Source organism: Phyllostomus hastatus, unplaced genomic scaffold (assembly GCF_019186645.2).
Source record: "Phyllostomus hastatus isolate PE091 unplaced genomic scaffold, TTU_PhHast_1.1 phas_contig_36, whole genome shotgun sequence".
NCBI classification, from domain to species: Eukaryota; Metazoa; Chordata; class Mammalia; order Chiroptera; family Phyllostomidae; genus Phyllostomus; species Phyllostomus hastatus.
Window position 1 is genome coordinate 4,160,415 of NW_025333862.1, and position 22,806 is coordinate 4,183,220.

The window sequence follows — 22,806 nt, forward strand, 5'->3', positions numbered from 1 at the left end:
AGATGAGGAAACTGGAACTCAGGGGTTTTAGTGACTTGTGCAAATCTTCATGGAGCTAGCAAGGAGCTGAGCCAGGAGTTGAGCACAATATAATCTTCTCTCCAATCAGTCTCTGCAACACGGGGGGCCAGCCCTTCACTGGACGCGCAGGGGTGCGAGGTGCGGCGTGCGGCCGGCCCAGTTCCCTGGCAGTGGCAGGCCCGGAGCCAGGCTGCCTTCCTGACACTAACATGCCATCGTTCAAGAATAAATAAATGGCCACACAGTTGCAGAGCACCACTCCTAACAGGGCATTCTGCTAGTTGCTGTTTTATTGACATTTCCTGAGTGCCACCCCTTTTTACAGCCCAGCCTGTCACCATCTGAGGGCTGAGCTGGGCCCTGATGTGGAGTGCACAGGGACCTGTGAGCATCATCCCTGGAGAGGAGCCAGCCTTGTCCGTGGGTACAGTGACACCCAGTGGTGCTCTGTGCTCTCACATGCCACCTCCTCTCCAAGCCGTGGGCTCTGGCCTCCCTGGAGCTGCAGATACAGACGCAGCCAGGAAACTGACAAGCTCTGCAATACACCCCCCACCCCCCCCCCACCCAAAAGGCCTGTCTTGAGCCTGCACCTGGTCCCAACCTTCCCTGATTCACAAAGGACATGAGGGTTTATAGCACTCCCTGGGATCTTACAAAGCCCCCAAAATAGCCACTTCATTTGCACCTATTCCACTAGCCTTTCAGGAACGAGGACAGGTGTCCGGGGTTCAAAGCCAGCCATTAGAACCAGACCAAGGCAAAATCACAAATTGGAGGAAGCTTGCCTTCCCATCCCCTCTTTCTCAATTTTCTTCTCTTCCTTGAACTATTCACACCTCGCTCTCTCCCCAGACATCCTGCATGAGTCCAGCTGAGGCCCACCACTGTCCAGCCTGTAGAATTTATAGGGCTTCTTGCCTCATTGTTCAAGGAACGATGGAGAAGCTTTAGTTCAGTCTTTCACACTGTCAATAACTGATAACTACTGACTGATTACCTGCCAAGAGAAATTAACCAAAAGCATTGAGGCTGGATGAAAAGATTTGGGGTGGCCTTTCTGACACCCCCTCCCCAAATCATAGACCCTCTTATACCCTAAGTGGAAATGCAGGACATTGTGTAGCAATCAAGAAAGGCTGAGAATTGTTTTTCTTCTCCTACAGTCCTACCCTCAGCCTCAGAGACCAAATTAAGGAGAAGGTTCAAGGGCACGAAGCATCTGATACTCCCAGTGTACAGGATGGTGGGACAGGCCTTGATCTGGGGCCACCCGAGCCAAAAGGATGGCCACGGTGTTGGCAGCACGCCACCAAGCCTGGTGCACAGGGAGGCGCACACTTGTAAGAATGCTGGGGTTGCTGCCTGGGCAGGGGGTGGAGCTGTGCAGTCTGACGCAGAGGGTTGGGCTGGGGGTGCATCCGCTTTGAACCCAGCTCTGCTCTTAGGAAGGCCTGGCCCCACCCAGAGCCCCCATAAATTGCCATGAACCCTGAGGCCAGCCACAAGCAGACATGGACACAGAATGTGAGAGACACACCACTTGTACAAACCATTTTATTTCCTGCACTGGGTTCATACAAACTTGCAATATACAAATGCAGAGCTCACGGGGTTCTTCAGTCCCTATTTCTAAAAAGAATGCTGCTGAGAGCGGACCCAACGGCTAGACTGTCGGTCAGGATGCCCCTCCCTGGGAGAGGGGACTTGATGACTAGAAAGGTGCTAAAGGGCTGCTACAGCTGTTGGGTCCCCTGACCGAGATGCCCTCTCTTTATTTAACCTTAACTCTTCTTCTAAGGTCACTTTTATACTAAAGAAAGACAATGAGATCATACATTTCCTTGTATGGTTTATTGTCTAATACTAGCAAATCAGATTGGCCCCAATATGTGCATAAATAGATATATGTATATATGTATATTTTATATTTTTCCTTAGTTTTGAGAGCTTCCTGGTTGGGAGTGGTGCCCAGAGGGGAAAGGAATTGGTTTCCTCTTGCTGTATCAGCGCGGCCCCGAGAACGTGCCTCTCACCAAGGCAGAAGGGCAAATGTGCACAGCTTGCAACCTCAGAAAATCTTTAAAGTGACAGTAGCAATATTTGATTACAGCCTCTTGGTTATTGATCAGGGAGGTAATGTGCTAATTGGGAAGGCTCTAAATTAGTACTAGGACTATTACCCAGGTGGGTTACTCAGTTCTGGGCCTCCATCTGGTCCCCATTCATTCATTGCAAGATGCTGTAGGCTGGGAACGGGGGCCAGTAAGTGTCAAAAGTTGGGAGGTCAAGCTTCCAGTCCTGGGAGAAGCTCTGTGCTAGGTTCCAAACCCCCAGATTCCAGATCTGGACAAAAGATTTCCATATTTCCCATATCTGTAAAAGCAAGAGCTGCTTGCCCACTTTCACAGTTGGTAAAGCAGTGTGGAAGGCTGAGCTGGCTCAGTTCAGCACCCAGGGACAGCTGGCTGCAGAAAAGTCCTGGGGTTCGTGGCCAAGGCTGAGCTGCTACATTGTCCGTGGGACCCTCCTCAGCCCAGAAGCTGACTGTGCAGTCTGGATGCCAGACCGAGGTACCAGGCCCTTAACAACAGGCAGCCCCAGAGGAAAGGTCCCAGAGGGAAACAGATGCCACAGATGTGACCCAGACTAGAGGGAGGACAAGTGAAATGGAGTGTGAGGAGTCCAAGGAACTCGAACACGTCTACGCGGAAGGACCGGGAATCCCAAACCATTTCCTTTGGCCTTTGCTCCATACCCTGGGTCCGTCAAGGAACAGACTGGCATTCTTGGTGTTGCTTGGCACAGGCTGCCATGAAGCTGTCCACTCTTTCCAGCAGGGCGATGGGGGAGGGGGTTCCAGGGCGCATCTAGCAGTTCGGTGCCTGCCTGGGCGTGCCTCTGAGCACACGTCAACACTTTCCTCCGGAGGGGCACATCCGATAACCCCGGAGGGTCATCGAGAGCGGACAGTGTAATCAAACCCTCAGACCAGGACTTCCCAGAGAGCGTCCTCCCCTGGCAAGGTGTCCTCTGGGTGAGCTCTGGGGCTGGCCCCGTGCAGAGCGGGAGGAGGGATGGGCAGAAGGGGGCTGCTGGGCAGAGGGAAGAGTGGACGGCGGGACCTAGGGGCAGCCGCCCTGGTCTCCTCACATTTTTCACCAATTCCATTCAGACATTGCACACTTGAAAATAGATTTGCTTTATAATAAAAGCGTAAAATCAATCTGTCTTAAAATAAGTCTTTCTCTCCCCTTCTTTGGATCAAAAGGCATGGGGTACAGCTTCAACATGCTAGGAATGGTATGGAAAGTAAAAAAAAAAAAATAAAAAATGAGCCTGGGCAGGAGTTCTAGGAAAGGATCAGATATCCAAACAAATATATATATATATTAATTACATATATATCTATAATATGTATAATTTTCATAAAACATATATTAAGGCATGTAAAGCAACATAAAGGGCCAGCTTTATGAAATAAGAGCTGAGAGAGGTGATAGACATACAGACATTAATCCTTGGTATTTTACATGTATCTCTTAAAATATCATTTTTTAAAAAAAGGACAGACAGACAAATGAAGGGGAAGGCATGGAAGGCCCTGAAAAATCTGTGTCCTGTGGATGAGAAAGGTGTGGGGAGGGAGGAAGAGGGTTACCTCAGAGCCAGCCCCACCTGCCAGCCCAGGGGCAGAATGCACAGCTTGGGGTGCCTGAGCTGGGCTAAAGATGAGAAGTGCAGCCCAAACTTGCTCGAAGCGAAGACAGGCGGAATCCCCTCGGTCTATAGTCCCTTGGAAGCAGGAGACCATCCTAAGTACCTAGAATAGTGCCTGGTATGTAAAAGGCGCTCGGTAAATATTTGTTGAGTGAACTATCATCTTTACTTGCACGTGAACCAGTAACCGTCCCAGCCCTGAAGGAGTGGAGAATTGGTGGAAGACAGAGTGGCTGTTCCCAGGGCCGCTGGAGGTCCGGCTGGAGTCCCAGGGCAGCGGCTCTGGCAAAGAGTTCGGTTGCACTCTCCCTGCTTCCCCCTCTCTGGCTACACTTATCTCAAGGTGGGCGAGGCAGAGAAGAATGAGTGGGCTTCTGTCTCCCCCACCCCCCAGGTCTCCCTGGCCTGCGGATCCCGAAAGGGCCAACCTACAAGGGGATCTCTGGTACAGCCTCAGCTGGCCTTCACCTGGGGCGCCGGGGATGTGGGGCCCAGTGCCTGGCCTCCCAGGCCCAGACTGCATCCCCCCTCCCTGAGCATGCTCTCAGCTGGCCCACAGCACATTCCAGAAAGGTCACAAAAAAAATGGTTAGGAAAGATCCCAAAGCTGACCACACCCTGCATAAGACAGGTCCTTCTCTCTGTTCCCAAAGGAGGGGAGGCACACGCCGGGCCCAGACCTACGAAGGGCCGCCTACGTCCCAGGCTGCCCTACACAGCCCGCTCACTCCCAGCCCACACCCCCGAGCCCAGTGCTTCAGCCGAAGGCAGCCGCGCACTCACTGGTGAGGCCTCCTGGGGCCCTGGCATCAGCAGGCCGCTGACCCTGGGGTTGGGGTGGGCAGTGCTAAGCTGACAATCTGGCACTGTCCTGGGCACTGCACCAAGGCTCACCTCAGAAAGCCATTCCCATCCCCCCTCCATCTCTGTCCTCTTACTTGCGAATGAGTCCTGCTGCTTCTTTCCCTCCCTTTCCTAGGACCTCTGCCTTCCTCTCTCCCCTTCCAACCTCCGCCAGACCCTGCACAGACCTGCTGCTCTCCTTCCCAGCCTGCACCGCCCCCTCTGGGGGCCCGGGAGTCTCCCCGTTTCTCGGCACCTTGTCTTTGGCTCAAGCAGGGTGGTCAGTCTCCACTGGACTGCAAAGGAGAGCCCATAAGCAGAGATGTGTTAAAGCCTTGGGTACAGCTGGGGCAGTGCATGGGGCTGATGGGGGACGAGGAAGATGGCAGGTGCTGTCCTTCGAGTCAAGAAGGGCTGGATGAGGCAGTGTTCATCTTCTCTTCACCTCTACTCCTAACCTAAGGCAGCCCAGAGCATCCTTCCCACCAGGGTGTCTTCTCCATCAAGGAATGTTCCAGTAGGGCCATCACAACCCCAGCCAGAGTCAGGCCCAGGCTCCCTGTGACTTGGGCATCAGACAGGATGCTCCCCACCCCACCATCTCAGGCCCTGGCTGAGGACCACCATCTGAGCAGTGAGGGCTTCAGGGCCAGGCGTGGCAGGTGTGTGGACACCGAAGCACCCGGACTCCTCTTGGCAGCAGCCCTGGCCCCCAGCCTGGCAGCTGGCAGTCTTCCCACAGTGCACGGGGCCTGGGGCCGGGGTGGGGCCAGGACTGCAGAAGGGCAGAGGAGGGCTTCAGCGGGTGGCTCTGGGGAGCTTCACAGCGTTGGTGGCAGCCAGGGCTTGCGCTGAAGAAAAGAGAACTCGGGTGAGAAAGGTGCCGCACAGAGCAGACCTCAGCCAACTCTTCCCAGGAGAGAGACGACTCTGGCTGTGAAGGCCCTGTGGGAACCACCCCCACCCCACACCCTCAACCCTGAGAGAGGGGCAGCAGTACCTAGAAGTGAACATGCTTCTCTGTTTGCCTGATACTGAGCGGCCGTGTGCTAGAGGTAAGGATGGTGCACAGCCTTTGGCTATAGATTCTGATGTTATTTTAATTTACGTAAGATCTGGGAGAAACAGCTTCTGGGTGCCCCTGAGGCAGGGCTGCTGTGTATCTCAAGGGATGGAAGGTTTGTGGGTCAACAGGAGGTACGGGAGGGGGACAGCGGGGAGTGTCTGAGGAGTCCCTTCCCGAGAGCGGACAAGGGAGATCTCAGCTCTGTTCCCTGTCTGCTTTCCCAGAAGCAAAGCCTGTTGGCATTGCAGCATCCAAGCAGCAGCCCTGCCAGCCGGCCCTAGTCCAGCACTGCACAGGGACAAGGGGGCTCAAGCAAAGGGATGGCGAGGGGAGAGCAGCGTGGGTGCTGGGGCCGAGGGGGAAGCAATGCCGGAATGAGGCGGTGCAGATGGCTCAGTGGGGTGAGGGCGGGGCCCCCACTCCCCCCCCCTCCCCGGGGAGGATGAAACACGTAGAAGAATGCTTACAGAATGCTTACATCAGAGCTCAGACCCGCATGGTATGGCTGCTGTCGGCGCCCCGTGGGGATTCAGACGACAGGGGGTTGGCTGGTGAAGTCGGGGAAGCAGGGGAGGTGGGAGGGCTTGGGGTGGCACATTGCACTGGAAACAGAAATGAACAGGGAAGTGAATCGAGGTGGGTGGGGCGAGCAGGTGAGGCCCTGCTCCGGGCGGGCGGGCTGGAGGGAGGCAGGGCGGGAGGCAAGCGGAGAGGAGAGCTGAGCCTGGGGACCTGCTCAAGCTAAGGCAGAGCCAGCCTCGTTCCAGGTGCGGTGGGGGAGAGCATGGGACCCTAGAGGAGACCCGGCAGGTCCAGGCTCCGCTGAGAACCAGTGTGACGGTGGCTGTGGGCAAGGCCTGGCCTCTCTGGGCCCAAGGCTCCCTGGCCATTGGGACGATGGGGAGGTTTGCACACCTCTCCACTCGTGTGTGGACAGAATAGGGGATGGCACCTTATCTACCGTGGTATCACTATGATAATGATTAATAGTACAGTAAAATCACACCAGTCCAAATGATCAGGTCCCCATTTATGACTAGATCGAAGTGAAGTGATCACCATGTTAATCAATTCCAGTAAAATGGAGCCTTCTGAAAGGCCGGAAGTGAGTTCCAATAACCAGGCTCGAGGGCTCAGCGTGTGTGCCCGGCTGCCACTCAAGACCCCTTGCTCAGTCCAGGGAGGGCAGACTTCCCTCCACCCCTGGGCAAACCGTTACAAGCCTTGAAGTGGTGGCTTTGAGTTAATGAGGTTGTACTCTGTTATCATGATTCTTCCCTGCTGAGAACAATGAGACGGAGCTGGATTGTTAGGGGCCCACTCTGTGCAGTCTCAGGCCCTGGGCACCCTCCGCCCAGCTATGAGGCAGGAGGGGGACGGAGAAGTTGTCCTCACTCGGGCCCAGAGAAGAACCAGACCTCAGCCAGCGTCACACATGTTTACTGTGGGAGAGGGGTCCTGGTGTAAACTCCCTGCTCAACTCCCTCCCCACCTTGCCCTGGACCTCCTCATCCTCCCTGCCCTCTGCGTAAGACAAAGGGCCAGCGTGCCGCCCTCCACCTATGCGCACACACCCACACACGCAGCGGAGACTCGGAGCTCTCCCAGGAGCGGGAGGGTGTGTCTGCCTGCACACAACACAGGCATCGTGCATGGGACCCAGCAAAGCTGTACCTTTACTGGTGGCACACGACTCAGACACGTGTGTGTCTGTGCACTTCCACATGGCCCAGCACACCTATAAGTTCACATACAAACCCTTCACAAGTGCTTCTGAAACACACACTGCTGTGCATGTCTGTATCACGGCGGTTAGTCCTCTGGCAACCTCTGCTTCTCAAACAGTCAAAAACTGAAACGCTAGGGCAGGGAGAGCTCCAGGAGGCCAGATAGAAGGTACAACATACATTCAGTGAAGCTCTTACACTTCACTCATAGGACAGCTCCTTGGAGTCCGTGTATAAACTCCTTGTTTATACACGGTTCTAGTGGGTGTTGACTGGCAGGGTTTCTAGCCCATGGGAGAATTAAAACAAGAACATTCTAAGAGAGAGGAATTGAGAGGCCCACTGACATCCATCAGAAGGTACCACTGGAGAGAGAAAATCTTTTGTAAAAAGTAGACATGATAACTTTAAATGTGTAATAGTTTGGGAGTATTTAATTAGCCCTGAGTGGGTCTGAACCAATTATAGCCCCTAACGGCACCCCTTCGACAGAGGTACGCAAAATAAGGGTATTTAGGATGGTACTAAAGGAGCAAGAGCAAGCAAGACTCATTATGTTGAACGTAACCTAGTTAAGAAGGCAGAGAATTCCTAAGTATACATTATTAGAAATACATCCATTGAAATCATTAAAATTCATACAGGTGTGAAGTACGTACTGGACAGATGTGAAGTGACAATTGTGTGTTCACAAGTACTACCACATCTGCACGCACGTAACCAGTCACACGTACTCACATTCACAGGACTGCTCTCTCCCTCAGACTGCACACACAGGCAGGGCCTCTTGAATGTCTCACTATGTGCACACTGCACAGCACACACACACACACACACACACACACCCGTTACCGTCCCCACACTGCGGACAGGGTCAGTCACACGTGCACACATGCATTCACAGACTCTGCCTCCACCCTTGGACTGGCCCCCACATACACATGTGTCCATGCTCCAACAGCTCACCAAACACCACCTGTGCTCACCAGTAACGGACCTCCACACAGCACCCATAGACATTTTGCACACGCACGCACACAGACATACACACCCCTGTATTTGTATTCAACATTCCTTCCCCTATGCCCCGCACACTTGAATACACACAAATACATGTGTATCTGCACACACTGCACATGGCCTCAGGCCACACATACAAAGTGAATGCTGCCACACCTTCCCTTTTACCACGCAACTCAGTCTGCTCACGACGAGTGTTTCCCGCCAAATGCTGCAACACTTGTCACCAACCACACTGCCCGTGCCATGCATGCACACTCAGGCGCTAACTCTGCATCCTGCGTCTGCTGCACTGTCCTCTCGACCTGCACCCAGCACCCCATGTGCACAGGACCCGGCATGGACCTACACCCACGCTGTGCGCCCAGGAATGGCCCTCACTGTGCCTGGCAGATCTGCAGCTCTGGAGACCTGGCCCACGGACATGGGCGGTGGGGACAGTGGGCTAAGTCTGAGGGCTGGCCCTGCCATGGCCAGTTTTTAAAGAGTTAGGGTTTTGGCAAAAGCCAGGTAACCATTTGCTTTCAGTGCACAGACCATGAAATGGAAGCCGTGTGTAGGGAAGGGGAATCTGACAGGCCAGGTGAGTTTTGTTTTCGTGGAACTTTTGGCTGGGGAACTGCAGTAGAGAGAGCAAGGGGCTGGGGGGGGGGGCGGGTGCAGAGGGAAGTATTAAAATAGTGTTGTACGCTCTAACCCTCGAAACAGGAAGTTTCCTTATGCTCAGAGCATGTGGAATTTGATCTTTGGAGGGTTGAAGTTCCTTTCACAGCTAAACTACAGGGGTTTGACAAAGGCCTCCTTGCAGCTGAACTGGTTCTGCTACCTTTGGCTACAGGATGGACTCCCAGAGGCCCATCCTTCTCTTGCCCCCAAGTGCGGCCCACTGACAGCCTCCTTCTGATAAATTTCCAGGGACATCCCCTGGCCACCAGCTAATGTCCATTATAACCTAAGTGCCAGCAGGCTCTTCCCTAAGGCTTACTTAAAGCCCTTCATTGTAGCCTAAAGCCCTCTGGTTTCCGAGAATATCCACATTAAGCTAGCTAGGAAAAGCACAACTGGTCCCCGTTTCCACATCAGCTACCACTGTTGCACCTGTGCCACCACCATCGCCCAGGACCACCGCACCCACCGCTGGCTGGCCTCCATCGAGTGCCTGCTGAGTGCCTGGCACTGTGCGGGGTGCTTGGCACACACTGTCTATTCCTTGCACGACCAGACAGGTATTTTGATTTGAAATTTACAGGTGAGGAGCTGGAGCCCCAGAGAGCCAGAACTCAAAACGCTCTTAATCACCAACCTGAAGTGCCATCGCCTCCACTGAGCTCCTGGCCACCATCCTTACCCGCTTGTGGCCTGACTCTCAGCCAGGCTGCTGTCACTGTGGCCAGCACCCCTGTCTCTGCTTCCTTGACCAGAGTCATCCAACTTAGCATCCTTCCAGGGCATCCCTCTTAACTGGCCGTCAAAGCCCTCCCGCTCCCTGCCCCTTGCCCTCCCCCTCCCTAACACCTTGTCTTGATAGGGAGAAAAGACTTCATCTCCCAATCTTCATGACTTCACCACTGTCTTTCCTCTACCTTTCATGCTCCCATTCACACAGAATCTCTTTAATTCTTCCCATCTTCCTCCATTTCATCTTGCCAATCACACTCTGATTTACTCCAGGTGATGACTCAGGCTGAGTAGAAGTTAGTCCTGTTGACTTTAACCTCACGCTGTCCATTTGGTTCCTACTGCTCTTTGTGCCAGTGTGAAGCCAATTCCTCACACCATCATTTCTTAGCAGAAAAGTGGGATGGGGTCAGTAGCCAAGGGGGTGATCATATCACTCTCAGCTCCTGGTTACCTGCACCATCTTCTCTTATTCTTCCTCTCTGCATGCAGCAAGAACGGGAAGTGAAAGGATACCCTGGAATACCTGGCCCTCACACCAATCATGTCAGTTATTACCATTCTCTATGCCTTTTCCAACCTTCCCAGGAAGAATGGCTCCCTTGCTGCCCACGTGGCCTCAGCCATTCCTCCATACGGGGCCCAGGAGGGTCATCACGGCTCTGAGCTCCTGAGCATCAGCAACTCTGGCCCCTGTGCACCCTGAGCCCAGCACAGCGCCTGGTGCTCAACAGGTGCTCGTCCTGACCTTGAGGAACTGCTCCCTTGCCCTGCTCCTCTCTGTCTCTGACCCCTGGTAGCGCCTGCCTCCTCCCCTACACAAGGTCAGCCGTTGTCCCTGGCAGAGCGAGGTCCAGCCCCTCTCACCAGACAGCATGCGGCCCCTGCGGGAGGCCTCGGTCGCCAGGGCACAGGAGATTTCAATCCGCTTCTCCTGCTCCTGCAGCTGGCTCTCTGAGTCCTGGGGTACGTCCACAAGGTCCCCCTCGCCGACAGGCACCACGTTCTGCATACTGAAGAGGTACAGACACACAGACATGGTGGGGGGGACAGGATGGTCCAATTGGCTTATGGGGGGAACCTGTGGACTGAGGTTGGTGGGGGTGAGGTGGGGGCAAGGGCATTGAAGACTCTGGTCCCCAACAAGGCTGTCCCCAGGGGAGTGGGACCTGGCAAAACACATGTTGGGACCCCTACCCACAATGTTTTAAAATGACCTGGAAGGTTCAAGTGAACGTTTAGGGTGGCCTCGAAGGGGAGAAGTCATTAGAGGGCAACCCATCAGCTTGTCTTGGTGAGAGTGTGTGCGCAAGCTCAGCAGCACTTCGGCACCCATGGGCACCTTCATTGCCCTGGCCACAGGGCTGGGGCCAGTTCGCTGCCCTGGGCCACTGCCTCTATTTTCTCCACTCTGGGGAGGCTCAGAGTCCCCAGTGACATGGGCTGGAGTCAGTGGCACCTGTGCCTCAGGTGCCCTAGGTGCCAGGTGGGCAGAAGTAGAGATTCACCCAGGCCAGTTACCTGGACTTGGCAATGAGTGTCTTGATCCTCTCCACTTTCTTCTGCTTCTCCTTCAACTCCTCAGGACTCAGGGGAGTGTCAGGCTCCAGGTCAATGTACCGCTCAGGGATGAGGACTTTGTCTGGGGTGGAGAGCTACGGAGGGACCAAGGTCATCGCCTTCATTCCTCCCAGGGCTTCTGTCCCCTCCGCCCCTTGGACTCTGCTCACCTCCTTGTTGATGTCCACGTCATAGTGTTGGGGCTCCAGCTCCATCTTGCGAAGTCGAGCAATTTCCTCCCTGGGTGTCTCGTAGGCCTGCCCACCAGGCTCTTCAGCCCGCAGAGCAGCCTCCAGGTTGGAGATGTCCACTTCATGTATGCTGCGGTGACGGCGCACCTAGGGGACGTGGGCGCCTCCACTGCAGCTGGTGCCTCCAGGGACCCCAACCATGCTGTGTCCTCGCTGTCCCCACCAGTACACCCGATCTGGCTGCCACCCCACCGCTCCCACTGCAGAGCTATCCTTCCATACTGCCTGTCCAAGGCCTGCCCGCCTGCAAGGGCCTGGGGGCAAAATTCCATCAATATCTCTCAGCAATACTTGTCACTTACCGTCCTGCTGTGCCCTTTGCTCACTTCCTGTGACATATTATTCTGAGCAGTTGACTCAGTGTGTCTTTCATTAATCTCTAATCATTTCATATTATAGAAGTTCCAATCCACTAACCAGAATGTAAACTGTTTGAGGTCAGGACTTATGAGTCATAGTTTTTTAATATTTTAGATATTTAATAAAAAAGAAAAATCAGGCCGATGGCTTGGGCTCCCTCCAGCTCTGCGCTTACTGGCTGTGTGGCCTAGGACCCTCCTAATTTCCCGTGACTTTTTCTCCCCACCTCGGAAACAGGGGTAATAATCCCCGAGCCGGCGCTGCTGGAAGGACTGAACGAGGCAGCACGACGAGGGTTCATGACCTGTGCAGCACCAGGCACTGCCGAGCCGCCACGGGGGTCTTCAGGATGCTGGGCCCCGTGCCAAGCACACGGAAAGCACTCTAGAGCCATTTACAAGCGATGGCTACTTCTGGGTGCTGGATTTTGTACTTATCCTCTATTAACTGAACTTTCTATTATCTGTTTTAACCAAAACAATCAAGGCATTCCTTTCTATGAATTATTTTTCTTTAAACACAAAAAAAAAGGAAATACTTGTTGCAGGATCTTTTCTTCCCAGTGGGCAGAAGCGTCCCCCACCCCCCGGGTGCCCAGCTCGGCCCTCCCTGTTCCCTCCTCCTCTAAACCCCAGGCCACGGCCGACTGCTGCAGCCCAGGCTGGCCGCAGCCTGGGAGTGGGCCATGTTGGCAGGTGTCAGGCCTGTGGGAGCCTGGGGGGACTTACCACTTTGTAGGCCGGCCGGGGGCTGGGGTCGGGGGCCGGGCTGGCCGGGAGCTGCAGGCTTCTCCGCTTCTCCTTCATGGAGCCACTCTGGTGCCGTCGCATGCGGTCAATCTGCTCCTCCACGCTCATCTTGACCTTGCCCTCGCCGGGGAACACAGCACTCTTGGGGCGCTCCTGCTGCAGTGGGAGATGGGACTCTGACAGGTGCCGCACCCTCCACCTAGCTTTTCCATCTGCCCTAATGCCTTGACGTTTTCCTTCCCTGGGAAGCTTGCCTGTAGTAAATTAACTAGTCCCCAAAAGGTTTGCCCAAGTCCTGACCCCCAGTACCTAAGAATGTGATCTTATTAGGAAATAGCGTCTTTGCAGGTGTAATTAAGTAAAGGATCTCAAGATGACATCATCCTGAATCAGAGTGGACCCTGAAACCAATAACGGGCGTCCTTAGGGGAGACAAGAAGACACACGGAATAGGTGCAGTGGAGGCAGAGGCTGGGGCGATGTGTCTGCGAGCCAGAGAACACCAAGGACTGGCAGCAGCAACTGTGAGCTGCGAGAGGGGCGCACAGTGGACTCTCCCTCACAGCCTCCGGAGGAGCCGTCCCTGCCAGCACCTTGTCTGCAGGCCTCTGCCTCCACGACTGTGAGAGAATAAAAGCCTGTTGCTTTAAGCTCCCAGGTCCGTGGAGTCCTGCTCACTTCCTAGCAGCACCAAGGCACTGACGCGCTGCTCTGGGCGGCACATTGCACGCTGACTACTGGCTTTTGCTCTATTTGTATTTCATCATAACTTTGTTAAATATTTTTCATCATTGTTGTACACATATTCCTTGTCCTTTGACACGTCTGTCTCCTTGAAGAAGACCTCCTCTGGTAGGGCTGCTGCCCTCCTCCTGCTTGTTCTGCCTTCTGCCTCCAGCCCTGGGTTTCTTGAACAGTGGCGACAGGTGGGTGGACCCACAGAGGCCCCCAGGCCGCCAGCCGGGCTCAGGCCCGCCAGAGCTCCCACAGCCTGCAGGTATGCACTCACCTGGGCGGAGAGACCATTGGTGAGCCTATTAGCATTCCTCCTCACCACCGTTGCCGGGGTCACGTCTTCATCAGTGGGTGACTTCGTCCGTGGGGGCACAATGCCAACTGCAGGGAGACAGAGCAGCCAGTGGGCCTCAGGGAGAGAGGAAGGCAGAGCGACAGGGGAGACGGAAGGCCTGGGCAGGTAAGCACTCTCTCTAGGAGTTAGTGAGCACCTCCCTGGGCTCCTCTCTGACCCTCAGCCTTCCTTCTAGGGGAAGACGGGTCAGGAAGTACCTTTGTTGAGAGCTGCCTGCTTCTCGACCTCCACCTCTTGCCTGGTGGGCACAAGGCTGATGTCTCTAGAGGTGTCCAGGGGTGATGTCTGGCGGGGCTCTTTTTTGCTTGCCTCATAGCTTGCCTTGGGCTGTGAAGAAAGAATGAGAAGAGGTTGAATGCTAGAGTGACTGAGGGAATTGGGTCCCCAGTGGTCATTCTTTGTTTAGCAATGGCTGGTGTGCAAACCCTTGAAAACAAGGGGGACAGGGATACTCTATGTGTGCCAGCTATGCAGGGGCAGGGAGGCACTAGGCTGGCCAATGCAAGGCCCTCGTGGGGACCTCCAGGTGGCCCCTCAACCTGACGGGTCTCCTTAGCAAGCACAAAGAAGCACGGACTTTCTGTGAGCCAGAAAGAAGGGGGCAACAAGGCCAAGGGTCTCTGAGGATTCTGCCTGCATCCTACCCAAGACCTGAGCAAAAGGACCAGGTGAACTTCAGTGCCAGTATTCTGGGGGCAGAAAAGGGGCACTTAGCTTGTGGCTCACAGAATCAGGAGACTACAAAGGATCTTGCACCCCCACCCTTGCCCCTCCATTGTGCAGTCGAAGAACCTAAGTCTCGGTGAGGAACACAGACAAAGAAGCCTAGGCCAGAGGTCAGAAACCTCCACTCTAGCCCAGCTAGAGAGTACAGGTAAGTCCTACCACCTTCCGTCATCTGGGAAACAGAGGTGCTGTTACCTGCTCTTCCTACCTCGCTGGGCAGACCCTCGGGGTTATATACATGCCAATAGCTGAGGTGAGAACATGAGTTTGCCAGCTTTAGGCACAGGACTGTCTACTCACCGTGCAACCTCTTCCAAGCCTAACTGCACACCTCTCCTGGATCTTCGCTAGGGATCCAGGCGAGAGAAGGGGCCAGAACAGAGGAGAGAGGGGCCTATATCATTATACTCCAGGGACTGGTAAGACTCAGAGAGGACACAGACAAGGCAGAGACAGAGAGAGCATGGGAGGACTGGAGCCTGGGGTGGACAAGAGCAGGAAATTGGAATGGCACCAGTATGTATGTGGGGTTCCATCGTTCCCATCAGCTGGTCATGCTGGTGAGGTGGGTCATACCACCCCCTGGAGCCAAGGCCCCTCCCAGCCTGGGCATCGGGTAGGGCAGTGACTCATTTCCCCATTGTCCACAGAAAGCAAAAGGGGGAAAGAAGGCCCGTGTGAGTGCCTCAACTGTCCTTTCCTTAGTCCCAAGTCCAGCTAGACAGAGGGTTGAGCAGAAACTCAGGTGTAGGGAAATTAGTACTGGGATGCAGAAATGGTTCAGCAGATTCAGCATCCTGCCTTGCCCCCTCGCCTGGCCTTTGGCCCCATTCCCTCCACCCTACCCTCCAGGACCCAAGGGTGCTGGGTACCTGACCCCTGGCTGTCTCGCCACCGCAGTGCCAGGAAGGGGAGTTGGGATATGGCCAGAAGTGGCTCTCGTTAGGGAGTGGAGGCACGGTGGGAGGAGACTCCAGGGGGACGTAGGCTTTGGGGAGGGGGGGCCGTGGTGGGCCGGGCTCCTGAGGCAGAGAGAAGCCAGAGCATTAGGAGGAGCAAGAGCAGCCACTGTGAGAGCAGAAAAGAGTGTTAGCAGAGGCAGACAACGTCGCTGAGACCCGGGGGCCCTGAGCCACCAAACTCCCACCTATGGCGTGAACGGAGCTCCAGCTGCAGAGCTGACTCTCTGCCCGGCCTCCAGGCTCTCCTCCACTGAGTGCCCACCTGGGTACCCTCCCCATCACTCCCCAGGGTTTCTCCAAAGCTCTCTCCTCATTGCTTCACCATCACCCTGGACACCTTCCCACCCCTGTACCTGGGCTTCCACCATCTCCTGCAATGGCTTGTTCCTCTACCTGTCCCAACGTTCCAGGGCCCAGTTCAAGCTCCTCCCTCTCTTTGGAAGATCAGCATTTGTGGTCTGAACCACATGGCTCGGCATTGAAACACACACACCACCACGTTCCTGAGGCTGTTCACTGTATTTCAGTCTCGGTCCCCACTGGACACTGGGCTCCCTGAGTGGAGGCCTTGGGATGTTTGGGTGTCTTTCTAGAGGGTCCTGCCTCCCTCGCCCACAGCAGGGCCTCAGTGAACACTTGCCGACTGACTGACTAGCAGACTGCTCCCTACACCAGCCCGCAACCCTCTCACTCCTTGGAGCAATCCTGGATTTAAATTCCTGTAAAGTGTCTGGTGTCTTTGCTAACTATCCTGGTGCTCTTGGAGAGACTTCCCTGACAAAAAGCTAGAGATGGCAGATGAAGATGAGAGCAGGTAAAGGAGAAACCTGGAGGGAAGGTCACACACTGGAGATGAACGGCTACCTTAGACAGCGCCACAGCACGAGGCCTGGAGGCCTCTGGGGAGGAGATGGGCAAGAATTTGCAGTTTCAGGCAGACGAGGACCTGGTCCTCCCTCCCCCGACTATCTTCTACTCCATTTTCTCAGCTTACCTCATTGGACCCAGACTTGGTGGGGGACCCTTGAGAGCCAGACACCAGTGAAAAGGGGCTCAGGGGGCTGGTGAGGCTGGCGGAGCTGAGAGGGCTGGCAGGGCTGTTGGAGCTGTAGGTGGCCGAGGGGCCAAGTCCTCCTTGGGGAAAACAAGAGGAAAAAGGTGAGGCATGGGGTAGGAGGGGGGCTTGGAGTATGGATGGGCTAGGGAGGTGAAGGAGGCAGGGAAGGACCCAAGGACTGGAAGGGAGGGCTTGGTGTTTCGGTGCCACCCAGGCCAGCCAAAGGGACTTCCTATAAGGGCTGGCTCACAGGCTGGGGGAGTGTACTGCACCGGGGAAGATGAAGGAAGAATACGGTCTCCTAAAGATGTCAAAAAAAGCCAGCCCCAAGTCCCAAGGCCGAAGGAAGACTCCCGGGAAGAGGTCTCAGACCACCAGGGGTCTGTGGGCTTAGTGGCTAGAGAGGCTGAGGTGCTCTTTGACCTTTTCTGGGGAGGGATCTAGTGTATCAGAGCCAATAGCATCTCTGAGTGGTATGTGTGGTCGGTTCCAGGACAAGGGGTAAGGGAGTCCCACCCACCATCCCAGGGCCCGGGGGAAGGAAGATTCCAGAGCCCTGGCAAGGCCCTGACTGGTTTTGGGCGCCGCAGTGTTTCTGGTGAAGACAGAGGCCCAAGAGGCTGGTGGGGAGGTGCCCACCTCTGTGCTTGGCTGTGTCTGTGCCCCGAGAGGGATTATTCTTCCTGAGCCCCTCCATCACGTCCTGGATCCTCCAGATCTCCTTCTGGATCTGCCGGTTGAGCACCTCATTCTGAAACAGCCACAGAGCAGGTCAAAGGAAGTGACTGCTGAGGAGTGTCCCAGCCCTTTCCCTGCATCCCTTAAACCAGAGGTAATAGGAGCCCTGTGCATGCAAACGCATATAAATACACACACACCTCCAGCAAACAATTACACACACACAGCCTCCAGCACACCCACACAGCCTCCAGCACACCCACACAGCCTCCAGCACACACACACATCCCTAGCACACACACAGCCTCCAGCACACACACACATTCTCTAGCACACACACTCCAGCACATTTCTCTTTCTCATAGGCAGCCTCTCTAAAACAAAGCTGTGCATTAATAATGAGTCATCACAGGAAAGAGCCCCTTTAGGTAGACCTGAGGACTCAGGACCAAAAGAGAGTAAGGACTTGCCCCTCAGAGCCCCTCCAGGGGAGGCCAGGGTGGTCTTGGAGTGAAGACCCCTTTAGATGAATGTTTTATGGTAGCCTATTTTCCAGGGGTAAGAGATTCCAGTTTCCTGTTTTTCTTCATATCCAAACAGTTCTTCTGTAATATCCACACCCAACATATGCCTAAATACTCATGAATTATATTCAGTTACAGCACCCACTCTTTGAAAACTAATAGCCACCACTTATTTAGCTCCCCCATACCAGGCATTGTGTTAAGTGCTTTGACTAACCCCTTTTGGCTCACAAGTCTATGAGGCGAGGGCAGCAGCTGTCCCTACTTCAGAGATAAAGGGACTCGGGTCTGACCATCTGTTGTAAGACCAGCATCTGAATTGGGGTCTTTTTGTTCCAAGAGCTGGTGCTCCTGATCACAACACTACCCTACCTCCTGAAATCTGCCCGCAGACCACGGTGACGTTTGGATCCTCTAGACCAGGGGGGTCTTTACCTCCCCCTCACCTAACCAGCTGCAAGGCTGGTGTGGAAAGTGTTGTTACCAGAAGGGAAACAGGAGGAAAACCTGGGAAACCAGGGTTCCAACTGCACCACAGAGACAGGGCTTGCAACACTAGCCAGAGAGGAAGCATGGGGTGTGTGTGCTGGGTAGAGACAAGACAGAGGGAGGCGAAGAACAAGATGCTCCAAGGTCAGTGTGTCTAGCCTGCTCCCTGCAAACAGAGTGTTTCGAACCAGTTCCAGAAAGGAAAGCCTCTTCCTATCTTAAAACACCCAAGTGCATCGCTTCTGTGCTGACTACTCTTCTGATGTCCTGAGAGATTCGTATTTATCCTGTATTTATATGTTTGTTAAATTCTTCCAGTCATGAAACTCCTGACGTCTTACTGAAGTTCCAATGCTTCTACTTGGACTCCATCCCCTGTGATTTCTTGGAAATGAAAAACCCACATTATTTTCATCTTGAAATTTAGCATCTGCTTTAAGTGGCTCTGAACTTGTCTTTTGTCTTAGAACTAACTCCTCATCTTAAATCTGACATCTACAAAGCAAGAAAGGAAGACATCCTGGTCTCTTTTGGCCAAAGCACAGGGAAGAAAGACCCAAAGCACACACCAACCCCCACCTGCCCAGGGCCCTCTTCACCTGGACGTCCAAATTGAGCTGTTCCCAGAGGTCGTCATGCAAGGCAGAGACCTCTGACTCAAGGCTCTCATACTCCACGGTGCTGTTGGTCAGGGCCTACAAGGGGGAGGGTTTGCTGAGACAGCGGCCATCCCCAGCACTTCTCCTCATCCTGCTATTGGGCCTGGGGCCACGCGCCTGCCATCTGACAGGTCTGGGAGGAGGGCACAGAGGGCCCTGAGGAGAGTGTGCAGGGCTGAGGCATTCTAATGACAGCCAAACACCAGCCTCACAGGAGGTGCCCCAGCCCACCCCATTGCAAACCGAAATAGAGAGGACATGCCATTCCCTCCAGATATGTGGGTAGGAGGGCGTGGGAAACATCACTCCCTCACACTCCTGTCCTCTGAGATCCAGCAGTTGAAAGTGGAGGACAAGAGGGAAGGAGATGGAGGGAGGGGCTTGCTCTCCTTTCTGGGCCATGCTTTCCTGGGGCTTTGGCTGCTGTCCCTACAGCTATTACCCAGGCTGTCAGTACTGGAGGGTCTCCCTGTGCCCAACAGGACATGACCAGAACATCAGCATTGCTGCCAGTGTCCTGGGTTTCCAGGAGAGAAGGCAGAGGTGGGCAGCAAAGGTATCAGAGCAGCCGAGGAAATGAGTGGCCCTGATTCCACACCATCCTGAACAAAGTTGGTGGGAAATTTGCCAGTGTTCATGGAGACCCTGGAACAAGCAGGCTGGCGTGCTGGCTGTCTCTTTGCAAGGCACTGCTCAAGTCTTTGTTTTCTCTGTCCCTCCCGGAGGAGCACTCTGCTCTGGCCCTCCAAGGAGAATTGGGTTAGGGGAGCACCACCTGGGAGGGAGGCTCTCCCGATGGGGACAGACCCGGCGCTTGGTTACCGTTGTGGCCTGAGAGAGCTCCACCCGTATGTGGATGAGCTGGTTCTGCAGCGACTCCTTCTTGTGCAGCAGCTTCTCTGGGTAGGCGGGCTGGCTTCCAAACATCTCCAGCTCCTGGTGGGTCCCCATCAAAGCGCTTTCCAGGCTCTCCTGAAGAAAGGCAGGGCAATGGCTATGAGCAGTCCTGAGATCTCCTCTCTGGGACTGTTAGCAACACAGGCTGGAGCCCTCGAGGTTCAATCAGGCAGAGCAGAGGAGGTTATCCTCACACTGCCTGAGCTTCCTCAGGAGAGCGTCAGCAGGTCTGACTAAGCACAGGACACAAGTTCAAAGAAGGCAAAGCCCTGTCAGTTTAGTCAGGGTGGAGATAGCAGCCCACACCTCCTCCGTGCCAGCCCCCCGTGTTCCCTCACTCAAGGCCACCCCTTGGCTCTTACCTTCTCAGCACGGAGCTGCTGCACCAGCCGGTCCTGCTCCCTCACCACCTTGTTCTGCTCACACAATTTGCCCAGCAACTTCTGGGGTTCCGAGGGAGTGGGGGGCAGGAAGGGAGAGAGAAGGGGTGAAGGACACAGTTGATGGGGACATGAGACTAGGGTTGGCAGGGCCCAGCCTCTGGATACCACCTCCTTTCCCCTGCTGAGAAACCCTAGCCCTTCACCTTGACTTTGGAAATTCCTGGGAACAGGAAGATGGTCTTTACCTTGGGAGACTCCCAAGTACCCACTGGGAGGGGCGGTATGTTTATTTTCTGAGGAAATAAGTCAGCTTGAGAGAAGAGAGGGCTGAAAGCCAGACATTAAGCTCCTGCATTCTGTCCTCCTAGGGCTTCAATCCGTGAGGGTTGGGGAGACAATGTGGCCTGGCCTTCCAGGCCTCCTAGGTGGGTATGGACTCAAGGGGTAGGTAGGGTGCAGTGTTTGGGCCACAATCTCAGAAAACCAGTGAACAATGTAAACTGGTTGCACAGTCCCACATGATGTGCTCTCCCCTTCTCTCCTCTACCCAGCTCCTCAGGATGGCTGTCGCTGGGGTCCCTCAGAGGTCTGATCCTCACGTAGATGGAACCTCTCCCGGGCCTGCTGGGCAGATCTGCTGCCCAGGCAAGCCCAGTGGTGATGGGGGGCGGGGGAGGGCTGGTCAGGCCAAACTTCTCTTCGGGAAAGACTTGTGTTTCCTATGTGCACACCTTTATCCATGCCGTCCTTCAAACACCCTGTGGCTCCTTTCCACTGAATATTCTTGCCCTCTGGGCCTTTAGTTCAAGACCAGCTCACATGCTACTTGTTTTGTCCCTGACCCCGACCCACTACCTCGCACTCCTGCAGAACCTACAGTGGGCTGTTCAGCCCAGGAATCGTATGCTGCCACCTAGTGTCTGCCACTGCTCTGAAGCACCCTGGAGGCAAGGGCACGGCCATGTTCTTTCCAGTTACCTAGGGACTACCACTGACCTCCTGACAAAGTCTGTGTTCCTGCAATAAGCAGATCCCACTGCCAGAAACAAGAGTCCTAGAGCTCAGTGGGGAAACACACAGCCAGCGTGGGAGGCAGGGATGAGTAGGGAGAGTGAGACAAGGAGGTGAGGCAGGATGGGCAGAACTGTCTTTGCAGTGAGAAAGGACAGGGATCAAATGTATGATGAGCCATGAGGAGGAGAGGCCCCATGGAGGAGCCCGAGGATGAGGACAACAGCGGGAGGGGCTGAAGTGCACAGAGGGAGCAGGAGAGCTGCTCTTACATCTGTATCTTGCTCGTTTAACTTGTAGGTGTGGAGGCTGTCCCGGAACACTTCTGGGTACGGAGGGACCTGCAGGAACAGGAGGCCGGTTACTGCAGCAGGGGACAGAAGGACATGTGGAGGTGGGAAAGTGACAACCTTTGCTCCTTTTTTGCCAGAGACTGCAGTGCATCACCTCCAGTAGCTTCCATCTGGGGCCCTGAGCTGAGCTAATTCTCCGTGCCCTGGCTGAGCAGCCTGGGATGGCCCAGTCTCAGCTCCATCCCAATTATCCTAGGCTGACCGTGGAGACAGAGATGCTGCTCAGCTCCTGCTGTGTAGCTCCCCTTCCCTAAGCTCTAGGATCTCCAGCTGAGAGGGATTCCAAGAGTATAGAGCTCCTGACAGCCTGCTGGCAATGACCATGAGAACAACGGTGAACCTTCAGCTGTTTTTGAGAACAAGCCATGGGAGAATGGAATGAGCAGTGGAAATGTTTGAGAATTATTGACCTAGAGGATCGAACACCTGTCACAGGCTTGTGCTTAAACCAGTACAAATTCAGAAGTGTCTCTGGGTCCAGTACATGCTCCCTACCCTTGACGACACATCCAGTAGCCACAGAACTCTCTTCACACCTTTGGCGTTGAATGGTTCCATATCACACCCCCATGCCCTTAACCCCAGTAATGTCTGTGGAGAAGATACCAAATAGAAAGTGGAAGGCCTAAGCAATTAAAAAGCAGACTTGTGATCCCTGGCAGGCATGAGATGTTGATGCTGGCTATTTTGATGGTTTGGGAAATGGGCCTTGGGTTTATCCATGAACACGAAGAATGGAGGAAACACAGTGGAATTAAAGGAGGAAGACCAGGCTGAGCCTGGGAGATGAGACCTGGCAGATGAGTGGGTTGGGTGGAGCAAGCCCCGTCCCAGATGGGTTGACTTGACCATGCACAAGAAGCTGAAATGGTGTTGACAGGGACCATGCTGCCAGGCAGAGGCCTTACTTGCATGAAGAGCTGGGCCCTGGGGGAGGAGCTCTCCACCATGCGGTTCACCATACTGATGAGAGTCTCACTCTCACTCATCTGCAGCAGAGGAAGGAACGGATGATTCAAACTCAGACTCACAGGCATCTTCCCCAAACCCCCCTGTGCTTGTTTTCCAGGATACAGAAAAGGGCAACTCCTCTTGGGGACTGCAGCAACCTCTCCTTGGCCTTACCCATTGCTTTCCCTTTGTGAACTCCATCTCAGGACGAGCACTGAAGCTGCCCTTGAGGAAAGGACACAGAAGGAAGCTGGGAGGCCACTGTGCCCTAGCTCACAGCTCTGAAGAGGCCCCAGACCAAGGACGCTTCC

General features: G+C 54.6%; 1 protein-coding gene across 12 annotated transcripts in view; it reads right to left on the reverse strand.

The window, feature by feature from the left end:
* Positions 1-1,562: 1,562 nt before the first annotated feature.
* PLEKHA6 (pleckstrin homology domain containing A6) overlaps positions 1,563-22,806 on the reverse strand; it is a 136,538-nt gene continuing 115,294 nt past the window's right edge. For 6 of the 12 annotated variants that reach the window (XM_045841591.1, XM_045841587.1, XM_045841596.1 and 3 more), the window contains 16 exons: positions 22,453-22,533; positions 21,464-21,532; positions 20,160-20,240; positions 19,723-19,872; positions 18,841-18,936; positions 17,190-17,301; positions 16,488-16,627; positions 15,404-15,553; positions 14,003-14,132; positions 13,725-13,831; positions 12,695-12,871; positions 11,526-11,693; positions 11,317-11,450; positions 10,663-10,808; positions 6,118-6,252; positions 1,563-5,435 (listed from right to left, as the gene is read on the reverse strand). In XM_045841591.1, coding sequence (XP_045697547.1) covers positions 6,137-6,252; positions 10,663-10,808; positions 11,317-11,450; positions 11,526-11,693; positions 12,695-12,871; positions 13,725-13,831; positions 14,003-14,132; positions 15,404-15,553; positions 16,488-16,627; positions 17,190-17,301; positions 18,841-18,936; positions 19,723-19,872; positions 20,160-20,240; positions 21,464-21,532; positions 22,453-22,533 — 1,857 coding nt within the window. In that variant the 3' untranslated portion in view covers positions 1,563-5,435; positions 6,118-6,136. The remainder of the gene's footprint in view (positions 5,436-6,117; positions 6,253-10,662; positions 10,809-11,316; positions 11,451-11,525; positions 11,694-12,694; positions 12,872-13,724; positions 13,832-14,002; positions 14,133-15,403; positions 15,554-16,487; positions 16,628-17,189; positions 17,302-18,840; positions 18,937-19,722; positions 19,873-20,159; positions 20,241-21,463; positions 21,533-22,452; positions 22,534-22,806) is intronic. The other 6 variants (XM_045841594.1, XM_045841592.1, XM_045841589.1 and 3 more) reach the window with 4 other exon arrangements.